Source organism: Cervus elaphus, chromosome 9, assembly GCF_910594005.1.
Source record: "Cervus elaphus chromosome 9, mCerEla1.1, whole genome shotgun sequence".
NCBI lineage: Eukaryota > Metazoa > Chordata > Mammalia > Artiodactyla > Cervidae > Cervus > Cervus elaphus.
The window spans coordinates 59,660,895-59,675,213 of NC_057823.1; the positions used below are offsets into that span (position 1 = coordinate 59,660,895).

At 39.9% G+C, this 14,319-nt stretch overlaps 1 protein-coding gene across 2 annotated transcripts in view; it reads left to right on the forward strand.

Annotated features, from left to right (window-relative positions):
• The window catches only part of STK32A (serine/threonine kinase 32A), a 130,955-nt gene that overhangs the window by 40,034 nt on the left and 76,602 nt on the right, over nt 1-14,319 (forward strand). For both annotated transcript variants that reach the window (XM_043913180.1, XM_043913181.1), the window contains exons 3-4: nt 258-313; nt 1,319-1,470. In XM_043913180.1, coding sequence (XP_043769115.1) covers nt 258-313; nt 1,319-1,470 — 208 coding nt within the window. The remainder of the gene's footprint in view (nt 1-257; nt 314-1,318; nt 1,471-14,319) is intronic.

Below are 14,319 nucleotides of genomic sequence, written 5' to 3' on the forward strand. Positions count from 1 at the left end.
CTCTCTATGGAGCCCTCACTGGACCACAGTATCTGAAACGTAGAGACTCAATTTCTGCTCTATTACTACTATAGCCCCTAGTACTAAGCACCGTGATTAAGTGTCCAAGAAATGTCTACAGATGAATGAATGGTCATGTTAAAGTAGTCTAGAATGTTGTTTACATAAGGTACTTAAGTTCAGTTCAATCTTTATATATTACTCATTATTTACTAAAGAGCAACTGAATTACTCATGGTGTTCTTTTTCTTTTACAGTCAACTTTGACCACTTTGAAATTTTGCGAGCCATTGGAAAAGGCAGTTTCGGGAAGGTAAGAACCAAAATGATTAACCACTAGCAGAGTATGTAGTTCAGAGAGCCCAAGAATGTTCAGATGAGTTACTGGGACTATAATAAATATGAGATGTTTTTATAATGAGTTTTTATAAAAGTATTACCACACTTTGAACAAAGTATGTGACAGGCAGCTACATAACAAACATGTATGCTCTCAGAATTATCTCAAAGTCAAATCAGTTTACTCACTGGAGTTTCACACTTTCTCTATGGTAACAGGAAGAGTAAGGTTTCATAATCATTTTCAAATTGTACCAGTACCTTCAGTAACAGTTATCTTGTCAGTGTAAGAATTAAATCTTTCCATGAAGGATAGAAGCTGATTTCTGTTTTCCCCAGTTGTACCATAAGACCTACTGTTAAAAAAAACCCTAGCATAAAACATACACATTCAGTCTAATTTTTTATAAGAATCTTCCAGATTCAAATCCTGATTAGTTTCTTTATGGAGACAAACTTAACAGAATATCTCATATTTCATATTGAGCTTGCATTTTAGAATCACCTGCTGTCAACTTTATCTGGCATTATATGAAACTCTTAAAGAATTTTATAAATATGGACATCATCGTGTTTTTCCCAGTGCTTCAAGTCCTTTTTGGTTGTATCACTTGTGGTTGCTAAAAGAAGTTCTTTGCACAATATTGTTCATTTTAACATTGAGTCATGCCCATTTCACTCACTAAAACCTGAATAAAAATGTCATTTGTTATGATTCCTGACATGGAGGAAGTTATTTTCCCCCAATATGTTGTCTTAAAAATCCCCAAAAGCAAAAACAAGCAAACTTGTCTGAGAAAGCAGAGATTTAGAAGTTGACTTGGTGCAGGGGAAGGAAAAAGAAATCAGAGCTAAGTGGCAACTTTAACATCAAAGAATTTGCACGACAGGGCAAGCGGTGCTAACCAGTCTTGTTCTGTCTCATGCCCACGATCCATCACCTCCCTAATCACAGTCTCACTCCGGTTGGCACCATTAGGTCTGCATCGTACAGAAGAATGATACCAAAAAGATGTATGCGATGAAGTACATGAACAAACAAAAGTGCGTGGAGCGCAACGAAGTGAGGAATGTCTTCAAGGAGCTCCAGATCATGCAGGGACTGGAGCACCCTTTCCTGGTTAATTTGTGGTGAGTGGTTTTCCTGGACATTTAATGGGACAATCCTGCCTTCACCCCCAACCCTGTTGCATAAACACACCCTGATTTCTATGTGTGCAACCCTCATTAGGATCTTCGTGGGACTTTCATTCGCCTTGGTTTGTCTTTCTAAAGAAACAAAATTATTATAAATACTGTTCAGTTCAGTTGCTGTATATCCCCTTGTCCTTGAGGTTGGTATTCTTTTAAAGCAGGGGTCCCCAACCCCTGGTTAGGAACAGGGCCACCCAGCAGGAGGGGAGTGAGCTTCACCTGTATTTACAGTATTTACAGCCACTCCCCATTGCCCACATTACTGGGAGCTCCTCCTCCTGACAGATCAGCAGCAGCATTAGATTCTCATAGGAGCATGAACCAATCTATGCTTGAATCTTCCCCAAACCATTTCCCCCCACCCGCATCTGTGGAAAAATTGTCTTCTACTAAACCAGTTCCTGGGCTTCCCTGCTGGCTCAGTGGTAAAGAATCTGCCTGCAATGCAGGTAACCCGGGTTCGATCCCTGAGTCGGGAAGATCCCCTGGAGGAGGGCATGACAACCCACTCCAGTATTCTTGCCTGGAGAGTCCCATGAACAGAGGAGCCTGACGGGCTACAGTCCATAGGGTCGCAGAGTGTCAGAAGTGACTAAGCAGCCCCAAACTGGTCCCTGGTGCCAAACAGATTGGGGACTGCTATTTGAAGCACTGTTATTTAATAGGCTGACAAGGAATGAGTTCAGATGTCTTCTCACTCATTACATCTTTTTCCCCATAATTGTGGGGCAGGGACTTTGAGTGCAAAGTATGGCATCGCTGGTGGACATGAAGTTGATTGTTATTACTTGTATAAAGCGCCTTGTCCTTAAAGTGATGGGCAAGCAACCTGATTTCCTTGCAGCATACTTCTTAAGCAGCCATATACACACCCATGAATTGGAAAAAGATGGGTGCTGCCTTTCTTCCCAAACCAGCTTTAACACAACTGGAGCTAATTTATGTCAGTAGCTAGACATTAAATGACTGATCTGCTCTCAAAGCCATTATCATAGTCCAAGGTTTAGAAGATGGCAGAGAGGCTTGCATTATGTATTACTTCGAGGTCTTTATGTGGCTGGCTCATTTTCCTCTACATTTTAATGCATCCATTATATTAGGAGCCAGTTCTTAAAGCTAATGCAGTATGACTGTTATTTAAATATGCATACCAAGCAGTTCTTACTAGTGAAGGGAAAAAAAAACAAATTTTTTTCCCCTTTTTAGTCAGAGAATACTAATGGAAAAATCATTGAAATGTCACTGTGTGTTTAGGGAGATTCTATGGAGGAATCAGTGCATAAAACCTGTCTCCATCTTTAATTAACACAGCTCACTTCATACACAATTTGCTCAAAGACTCTGTGCTGCAGTTGAAAAGAAGATGGTTGTGTGTGACTTGGAAATAGGTCTATTAGGGTTTATGCATACCTCAGACATAGAGAAGCTAATTTTAAGTATAGCTTTGGTGTATTTAAATCAGCATTTTAGAGTGGCCTATTCACAATGCTGCCATGTAAAGAGTTAAACGGATGCAGCTCTTTCTTTCCCATCCTTAACAATCATCAAATTGCCTTTTTTCCTCTCTCTTCACAATGATGAGCCTCCCTTTGTTCAGAGTCACATTGCCTTTCTTTAAAAGTTCAAGCAACTACTTTTCTTCTTTTAAGACCAGGAACCCTTCATGAGGACACACTTAGCATTATACTCTCTCATGCTTGTCTCTCATCGCTGAGTAGGGCAAGCTGATTTCACTCAATTCCCCCCTTTTTAAATAACATGAGTGTTTTGAGACTTGAAGCTGGCCAAAGCTTATAGATTTTGCTTTGCTTACTTGGTGTCATTCTAGACGACATTCTCTTCTCCATGCATGTGATAACAGGACATAAATTCTACTGTGCCCTTCTTCTCACCCTGACACTGAATCCTGCATCAGAACCAGGGGCTCCATTAACACTGATAGGAGAGAGAAGAGTTTCCTTACCCTATGATTCCAGCACCACATTCAGTATTGGAAACTGGGAGGGAGCATCCCTAAACACAGAGCGGCCCTTTTGTCCTTCAGACCTTGAGATAAGTCTTTAGAAAGCATCTTTATTCCTTCTAATAAATGCCTTAATTAGTACAGCATAGTAAATATAAGTGTTTCTTTCCACAACTCTTAAGTACCTTGTAATATTTCAGGAGGTGTGGTTATGAGTAACTTACTTCATAATTCTTAAGTCCCATTGTTAGAATGGGTTAATGTGTGCAACCAGTGCCCAGAATATAGTCAGCATCTTACAAATGGTAGTTCTTACTTGCCTTGCTCCATTAAGTCATAGCATTCTGAACGTGCCCAGAACCAATGGCCATTGTGGACCCCAGAAGACAACTTTAAAGGGTACTTGGCCCCACGGCATCATAGCTGTGTGGTGGCACTCACATGCCAACTCATTCCCTATAAAAGCTTATGCTTATTTTTTTTTTCCACCTTTATTCTGTGAATCAAAGAAAAAAAACTCTCCAGTGTGTTATATACAATTTAATCAGATTTTTATGTCCTGGGTTTAACTAGACTGAGCTTTACATCCCCAAAACTTCAGGAGCTTGCTTTCTTAAGAAGCCTCATATGATAAAATTACAGCAATATTTTCTTTAAACAACTCCTCTGTACCCATTTATGTATTCTGTTTTGCTGATATGCTCTGTAGGCCTGTCAATACTACTTATAATAATCTTCTCATGGATGCTCAAAATGTCCTTGTCCTCTGGGGATGTTCAGAAAAGTCTGGTTTTCAGGATGAAGGAAAACACAAGGTTTTGCACTAATGTTAAGAAGTTGGCTTATGAATATACTGATATAAACATATACACATATTACATTTGAAAGCATTTCCACTCATGGAAACTTGAAAAGCAGATCACACAGAAAAATGAAAACTCTCCAATAATCCTATCACCTTGAAACAACCACTCCTAACAGTGTGTACTTTCTAGTAAAATGTCTGTATTTGATAATGCATGAGTCCCATTCATTCCTTCTTTCATGTATAGATTTCCTGAGCACCACAATTTATAATTAGGGTTGCCAGACACAATCCAGGATGCATAATTAGATTTGAATTTCAGATAAATAACCAGTACCTTTTGGTATATATCCCAGGTATCATACAGGACATTTTTAACTGAAATAGAAATTCAGATAATGAGTGAGTTTAAATGGGCATCTTGTATTTCCTCACTCTGGGGACCCTAATTGTAACACAGATCCATACCGTGGGGATGCAGTGGTGAGCACAAGTAGGTAGACCTGCTCACCACACATTACCAGTAACTGTGAGAGGCTGCTATTAATCAGAAGGCACAGGAATGTATCAACTGTGAGAAGTGCATGGAGGGTCTAAGTGCACCTACCGGTTTCAGGGGAGAGGGGAGGAAGGTCACTAATCCGGGAGCAGCAGTGTTAAGGGTGAAAAAACCTGCTGAATTAAAATCCAACCTCCCCAGCCTCCAAAGATTTGGTCCCACCCAGAACACGGTCTTCAGATAAAGGTTATGTTAGAAAGTGAAGGCTGCCATTCAGGGCTGGTATCCAAGAAAAGCAAATACATTCTTCCCTTGAGCCCCTCCCCAGGGGCCTCTAACAAAGCCCTGGCAACTCATAGCTGAGAACCAATCGCCCCAGACCTGCCCAGCACAGCAGATCCCCAGGTGGCCTTTGTTAATTGGAATTAAGCCTGCAGCTGCACACAGCGGCTCCTCTGCTCTCCTAGCCTGGCTCTCCTGTTCCTGTGAACTCCCAAGGGTCCGCGTGTGGTTTCAGGAAATGAGAAGAGGAGATTGTCAGTATCAAGTGAAAAGGACCATTTGTCCTGGGAGTGCGAAAAGGGAGCCCTGGGAGATGGCTCAACACAGCCGCATGAATGGGTTCCCTGGAACCAAACTCCATCATGTGTGACTCAGAGCCCTGGCACCTGCCACAGAATCAGAGACCCCGAGAACGCAGGGTGGCCTTCAGAGTCCCGGCATCAACATAGTAGCTCCTATTACTTTGGGTTTCACAGATATGATGTTATGTATTCATCCCAGCAACCTATGTGGGTAGAGATTATTTTTCCCATTTTACACCTGGAGAAATGGAGGCTGAGAGAGGTTAAGCCACTCCCCAGAGTCTCACAGCAAGGACTCAAACCCAGGAATCCCGACTTCAAGGCCCCTGCTCTTCCTGCTGAACTCTCCCCTCCACTACGGACATCCTGGGAGACTGTCTTACAAAATATATAAGGAAATACAATTGATTTTGTCGCTCATTCTCCACACCCCACAAGAATACAAATTCCATAAGGCAGGTTTGTCCACTGCTCACTCTCCTGCTCCTTACAGGAATGGTGGCCACCTCACAGGAAGGGCTGAATAAATCTGTTGAATCAACAAATGAATGAACGAACAAAGTGAATTAGCAGCGGGACTAGGCTTCTGGCTCCTGGTTTTTTGTTTTTTTTTTCTCTTTTCCCATCACGCCTCTGCCACCTCTCCCTCACTCACAAACAGCCCCATATTGTCATGCCTGTTCCAGGTTCTTTGTTGGCCCTGAGGTCAGAGGGAAGGGAGTTTGAATCCATCTCACCACTTAACTATGTAAATGAATCCTTCTCACCACCACTTAACTATGTTAACTATGTAAATGAAGCAATTTACATTGTGTATGTTGCTTGGTTTCTTCATCTATAATTGGGAATGACGGCAATCTCCATAGCAGAAGGTACTACTTGTGAATAAGAACATGTATATAAAGCATCTCAGACACAGTAAACATTTAATATCTGCTTTAAACAAACAACTCTGAGGCCCCTCCCAGAAATGAAATGACTCCCTTCCCCCATGGCCAGAAATGATTCTAAAATCTCTCAGGTGGACAAATGTGCTTGAACATGAGCTGGCTTGGGCATTACAAAGTCTTTGGTTCTAAAAAGTTAACTCAGTTTCTTTGACTATAAAATAAATGTTTTGGTATAAAACACAGAAAGTTCTAATGAAGATAATAAATACCCATATGTCATCTCTCAGAAGTAATAGTTATCTACTACTGCTTTAACAAATTACCACACAAAAACAACAACAAATTACCACAAACTTAGTGGTTTAAAACAACATGAATCGAAGAAGTTGAGGTTAAACTATTTTCCTGGTATAATGAAACATTATTTTTCTTTCGCCCTGCACAGTTATTTGCACTGAAAGTTCACAAACAGACAAAATAATCAGAACAACAATTACCTATGGAATGTAGAGATTAACTAGAAGGTAGTATGTGGAAAACTGAGTGATTGAAAGGTTCTATTACCTTTACTGTGGTGTTGCTCATATGAGAGTATATATTTGTCAAAGTTCATTATATTTTACACTTAATATTTATGCATTCACTATAAATGAATTTTCCCTCATTAAAAGAATATAAATTTTTATATTTTATAAATACAAAAATATAAATTTAAAAACACACAAATGTATTATCTTACAATTTTGGAGGTTAGAAGTGCAAACTCAGTCTTAATTGAGCTAAAATAAAAGCTGTCAGCCTCCTTCTGGAGGCCCTATCAGAAAACTTGTTTTCCTTACTTTTCCAGCGTCCTGAAGCTGCCCGTGAGCCTTGGTTCATGGCCGCTGCTTCCATCTTCAACCCTCTTGACTTTCCGCCTTCCTCTTCCACCTTCTGAGGACGCTTGTGATTACAGTGGGCCCACCTGGCGATGATGGTTCTCCCTGACCCATCTCTCTAGCCAGGCTCCTCTAAGCCCCTTTCTCAGCTAGGCCTCAACCGTGCCCTCTAAAAAAGTCAACTAAACACTCGCATTTTCTAACAGCTCAAAGTCTCATCCTAGAATGACCCTAGCCCGCTAAAATGCTTTGCTGAGAAAACTCAAGTCTGCCCGGAAAACTTACTCTTTGTTTCCCCACCAACCCCTCAAGATCGTGCACCTTCTCTCAGCCTCTGCGGGAGGGGCAGAGCCCAACTTCCCTACGTAGCGTCGTTTAACAAACCAGATGCGTTTCACGTGGACCAACCCCACCGTCCCAGTTTTGGTAGGTTTTCCCCTTCCTGACTCTTTTGGGCCCCACCTCACGATGCTCCCTGTTCCCTGTTAAACAAATCAAAGTTGAGTTCAGTTCACACTGGACTCTTTGCCTATTGCAATAGGATATAACTGACTAAAATGTCTCCTTATTATTTTAACCACTGTCAGCTTTGTTAACTTAGGAAGAGATATGATTAAATTTAGGGCCCTGTGAAGGGGAGATAATCCTGAATTATCCAGTGTTGTCATAGGAAGAAATTGTCCTTAGATTTGGCCCTGATGAACTTGGGTAGGTGTGGAAGAATGGAGTAGTTCCTGAAAACGAACTTAGCAAAAAACAGTGTTATTGTGTGGCCAACACATAATAATTGTTCCATATAGTTGTTGACTGACTGACTAATGGACTAATGGCCAAGAAACTAGGTCTTTATAATACACACATTCACTTATTCATTTACTCCTCAGTATTAAAAAGGAGTCCTTAACTGCAAACAACACAAGGAGATATTAGAAATTTTAAGCTCAAGAGAGATTCATTGGAAGCATATGGGGTAGCTTACATAATTATCAGAAGTAAAGCTTGAAGAAGTAGGTCTCAGGAGGGTGAGGGCCAGAGGCAGCTCTGGGACTCTAGATGGCAGGAACTAATAGACAGGCTGTCTCAGCTGGGATGAGTCAACTGTAGCCAATTTTCTAACCTTGCATCACCTACTCAAGGTTCAGAGTCCTGGGAGGGAATCCAACTGGCCTTGCTCAGAAAACATGCCTACCCCTTGGCAAGAAGAAAGAGTGAAATAAATAATGACTCCTAGACTGTCCGCCTGAGCACTTGATAAATAGTAATGTCATTCACTGAAGAGGGAGATCTGAGGAGAGACAGGTTTATTGGCAAAATAAAGAACTCTTTCTTCTCTCTTCCCTGTGTTAGTTTTGAGCTGCATCTTAGGTACCCAGATAGAGCTGTTGAATAGAAGATGAGTCTGGAGCTCAGAAAAGAAATCCAGACTCTGAGGAAAAGTCCCACAAAATACTAATATGGGAATCATTGGCTTATTGGTGCTACTTAAACCAGGGATTTGAAGAAAGCACCACTGGAGAGTAATTAGAAGAAAAGGGCTGAGGATTCAAGATCTAGAGCATTTAATAGTTCTGATAGAGGAGGAGGAAGACTCAAGGAACTAGAAAAGAAGGAATTGCTAAGAACCTAGCCAACAAGTGAGGAATAAATCAGATGACTGTGGCAACGCAGAGTCAAGGACACTAAGTACTTCAGAAAAGAAGGTGTATAAACCATTTCATGCTGCAGAGAAGTCAGGAATGAGGAAACAACTGCCCACTGACTTGGGAAGATATGCATATTGTGACCTTGATAAGAGCCAACTTCAAAAGTTTAAACAAAAGACTGAAGGGAGTGACTTGATGAAAACATGGGACTGTGTAATTTTCCTTTTGGAGGGTGGAATACAAATTGGTTTTGTTGTCTTTTGAGATTAACCCATGTTGTCACAAATAGCAAGTATATTGTAATTTCTCTATTATAGTCCATTGTATGAATATGCCATGATTTAGCTGTACATCTTAAAATTTTTTATTATGCAAAACAATTTTTAAAAATTGAAGTGTAGTTGATTCACAGTGTGTTAATTTCAGGTGCACATCACAGTGATTCCTATGTATATGTGTTATTACAAATTATTGAGTATAGTTCCCTATGTTATACAGTAGATCCTTGTTTATCTATTATATATATAATATATAGTTGTATTTATCTATTTTATTGTTGATGGATGTGTGGGTTGTTTCCAGTTTGAAACTTTTACAAATAGTTCTGCTATTAGCATGCTTGTTTGTATCTTTCGGTAAACAAAAGTACTCATATAGGGGGGCATAAACCTAGGAATTAAATCACCGGATCCTAAGATTTATGTACATTTACTTGGCAGTTTTCCAAAGAAGTACCAATTTATATTCGCATCAGCAAGATGTAAGAATTCAGATTGGTTTTAGATTTAATTTTCCTAGCGACCTAGAGTTTGGGCACATTTTGATGTGCTTATTGGCCATTGGGAACCCTTTTTTTTTTTTTTTAGAAGTGCTTGAGTTTTTTGTCCATCTTTCTATGTTTTCTGCCTCTTTTTCTCATTGATCTATAGAAGTTATTTATATATTCTGTGATTGGCGGTTTAGTCGATAAGTCATGTCCAGCTCTTTGAGACCCCGGAACTGTAGCCCACCAGACTCCTCTGTCCATGGAATTTCCCAGACAAGAATACTGGAGTGGGCTGCTATTTCCTTCTCCAAGGCATCTTCCCAACTCTGGGATCCAACCCATGTCTCCTGTGATGCAGACAATTTTTTTATTGATGAGCCACCAGAGTTGGACATATTCTGTAAACAAGTCCTATTGAGGATGTTAATTATTTGCCCAGTCTGTGACTTATCTTTTCCTTCCATAATGATGTTTTTGTAGATAATCATTAAAGCTTGAATTTAAATATGGTATAATTTATCAGTCTTTTCCTTTATAGGCAGTGCTTTCTGTATTATATTTAAGAAATCTTTGCCCATACCAATGTGAAAATATCTCGTTTCCTAAAAGCTTTGTTGTTTTAGCTTTATATTTACATCTGTAATCCAGGATCAAGATTCACTTTTTCCCCATATGGATATCTAATTGACCCTACATCATTTATTGAAGCTTTTTCACTTTCCTTCCTGAATCCTAGTGACACATTTGTTATTAGTCAAGTCATCACACATGTGTGGGTTTCTAGGCTTTGTTTTATAGATCTGTTTGTGTACCTCGCCACATTTGTCACACTACCCTAAGCACTATAGCTTCAGACTGGTAAAAGAATTCAGTAACATAATTCTTATTCTTGATTAACTTGATTATGGTTGGCCCTTTCCAATCCTATATAGTTTCATAATTAGCTTTTCAATTTGTATTTTAAAGCTGCTGGTATTTATATGGGGTTGTATTGAATTTATGGATTAGTTCAGGGAGAATTAACGTATATTTTAACTATTAAACCTTCCGGTTTATCAAATACACATATACCTATAATTAAGATATCCCTTAATTTCTATTTTTAGTTTTAGTTTTTAGCGTAGAGTTCTAGCATATTTGTCTTTAGATTTATTTCTAGGTATTTGATGTGGTTCGTGTGTGTGCTCAGTCACTCGGTCGTGTCCAACTCTGTGACCCCAGGGACGTAGCCAGCCAGGCTTCACTGTCCATGGAATTTTCCAGGCAAGAATACTAGAGTAGGTTGCTATTTCCTACTCCAGGGATTTAATGTTTTTTTACATGACTACAAAGAGTAATTATCAAAATTAAATTTTCTAGTAGTTTGTTGCTTGTTTACCAAAATACAATTGACTTTCAATAATTGTGTCCAGTGACCTTGTTAGATTCTCTTATTCATTCTACCAGTAGGCCTGTTGATTCTTTTGGATCTTCAAAATTTATAATCATGTCATTAACTAACAGTGACAGTTTTAGTTCTTCCTTTCCAAACTTCTTACCTTTTACTTTCATGCCCACTGCATTTGTATTGAGAAAAATGCCGAATATACTGCACATTCTTGTGTGTTTGTCCTGATTTCACGGGGAAGGTTTTAAGGATTTCAAGATTTCATATGATAGCTATGAATTTGTAGATATCCATTATCACAATGGGCTTCCCTTGTGGCTCAGTGGTAAAGAATCCACCTACAATGTGGGAGACCTGGGTTTGATCCCTGGGTTGGGAAGATCTCCTGGAGAAGGGAAAGGCTACCCACTCCAGTATTCTGGTTTAGGGAATTCCATGGACTATATAGTCGATGATGTCACAAAGACTTGGACAGGACTGAGCGACTTTCACTTTCACTTTTTTCATTATCACAATAAAGTTTGCTTCCAGTACTAATTTGCTATAAGTTTATTTTTTATCATTAATGAGTAGTAAATTTTGTCAAATGTGTTTTTGTTTTATCAAGATCATTTCTATCATGTGGTGAAGTAAATTAATTGATCTTCAAATCTTAAAACAACCTTGATCCTAAAATAAATCCTAGTAGGTCATGTCCTATTAAAATAAACTCTAGTTGTTCGTGTCCTATTACAGTAAACCCTGGTTGGTAATGTTCTATTGGAGGAGGAAATGGCAACCCACTCCAGTGTTCTTGCCTGGAGAATCCCAGGGACGGGGGAGCCTGGTGGGCTGCTCTCTATGGGGTCGCACAGAGTCGGACACGGCTGAGGTGATTTAGCAGCAGCAGCAGCAGCAGCAGCAGATTGTCCCTTTGTATATATCACTAGACACTCAGTTCAGTTCAGTTCAGTCACTCAGTCGTGTCTGACTCTTTGCGACCCCATGAACCGCAGCACGCCAGGCCTCCCTGTCCATCACCAACTCCCGGAGTTCACCCAAACCCATGTGCATCAAGTCGGTGATAACATCCAACCATCTCATCCTCTGTCATCCCCTTCTCCTCCTGCCCTCAATCTTTCCCAGCATCAGGGTCTTTTCAAATGAGTCAGCTCTTCGCATCAGGTGGCCAAAGTATTGGAGTTTCAACTTCAACATCAGTCTTTCCAATGAACACCCAGGACTGATCTCCTTCAGGATGGACTGGTTGGATCTCCTTGCAGTCCAAAGGACTCTCAAGAGTCTTCTCCAACACCACAGTTCAAAAGCATCAATTCTTTGGCACTCAGCTTTCTTTTTAGTCCTCTCACATCCATACATGACCACTGGAAAAACCATAGCCTTGACTAGACAGACCTTTGTTGGCAAAGTAATGTCTCTGCTTTTTAATATGCTGCCTAGTTTGGTCATAACTTTCCTTCCAAGGAGTAAGCATCTTTTAATTTCATGGTTGCAGTCACCATCTGCAGTGATTTTGGAGCTCAAAAAAATAAAGTCTGTCACTCTTTCTACTGTTTCCCCATCTATTTGCCATGAAGTGATGGGACCAGATGCCATGATCTTAGTTTTCTGAATGTTGAGCTTTAAGCCAACTTTTTCACTCTCCTCTTTCACTTTCATCAAGAGGCTCTTTAGTTCTTCTTCACTTTCTGCCATAAGGGTGATGTCATCTGCATATCTGAGGTTATTGATATTTCTCCCAGCAAGCTTGATTCCAGCTTGTGCTTCATCCAGCCCAGCATTTCTCATGATGTACTCTGCATATAAGTTAAGTAAGCAGGGTGGACAATATACAGCCTTGACATACTCCTTTCCTGATTTGGAACCAGTCTGTTGTTCCATGTTCAGTTCTAACTGTTGCTTCCTGACCTGCAAACAGCTTTCTCAAGAGGGAGGTCAGGTGGTCTGATATTCCCATCTCTTTCAGAATTTTCCACAGTTTATTGTGATCCACACAGTCAAAGGATTTGGCATAGTCAATAAAGCAGAAATAGATGTTTTTCTGGAACTCTCTTGCTTTTTCCATGATCCAGAGGATGTTTGCAATTTGATCTCTGGTTCCTCTGCCTTTTCTAAAACCAGCTTGAACATCTGGAAGTTCATGGTTCACGTATTGCTGAAGCCTGCCTTGGAGAATTTTAAGCATTACTTTACTAGCGTGTGAGATGAGTGCAATTGTGCAGTAGTTTGAGCATTCTTTGGCATTGCCTTTCTTTGGGATTGGAATGAAAACTGACCTTTTCCAGTCCTGTGGCCACTGCTGAGTTTTCCAAATTTGCTGGCATATTGAGCGCAGCACTCTCACAGCATCAACTTTCAGGATTTGAAATAGCTCAACTGGAATTCCATCACCTCCACTAGCTTTGTTCATAGTGATGCTTTCTAAGGCCCACTTGACTTCACATTCCAGGATGTCTGGCTCTAGGTGAGTGATCACACCATCGTGATTATGTGGGTCGTGAAGATCTTTTTTGTCCAGTTCTTCTGTATATTCTTGCCATCTCTTCATAATATCTTCAGCTTCTTTTAGGTCCCTACCATTTCTGTCCTTTATTGTGCCCATCTTTGCATGAAATGTTCCCTTGGTATCTCTAATTTTCTTGAAGAGATCTCTAGTCTTTCCCATTCTATTGTTTTCCTGTATTTCTTTGCATTGATCTCTGAGGAATGCTTTCTTATCTCTCCTTGCTATTCTTTGGAACTCTACATTCAAATGGGTATATCTTTCCTTTTCTCCTTTGCTTTTCATTTCCCTTCACTAGTACACATTTAAAAATATATATTTATGTTTATTTTTATATATCAATATTTCTTTTATTATGTATATTGTATGTATTTTTTAATGTGCATAAACAAGTTTAAAGGCAGTATTATCAGCCAATCAAGAGAAATGACCTGGTAATGTAGGATAGAAAGTGGGAGATAGCCAGAGCGAGCTGTGGAAGGTGAAGAGATAGATGTGGTTCAGGGAACAGTTAAGTGCACTGGCCCTAGGGAGAAACCAGGGCACTTCTTTCCTTACACAAGAACAGTGAACAGCAGTATGTAACTAGGTATTTCTAATGTGGTGGATTTGTTATTGGGCAGATGAATTATTTCTCATGCCACTGCCTCTGTGACATATGAGTTATCAACCGAGAGTGAAGAATGGGCCCAAGATAGGATTTTGAGGAGAAACCTGCTAAGTGACTGAAAGTGTGAAATTAATAGAGAATTAGGACTTTCTAAATATCTATTTCAGACTTGTGGTTATAAATGCAAAGTGAATCCAATCAGCACTGTTTTTTTTTCTCCTTAGAGTTCACTTAATGGATATTTGTTGGTTTTTTCCT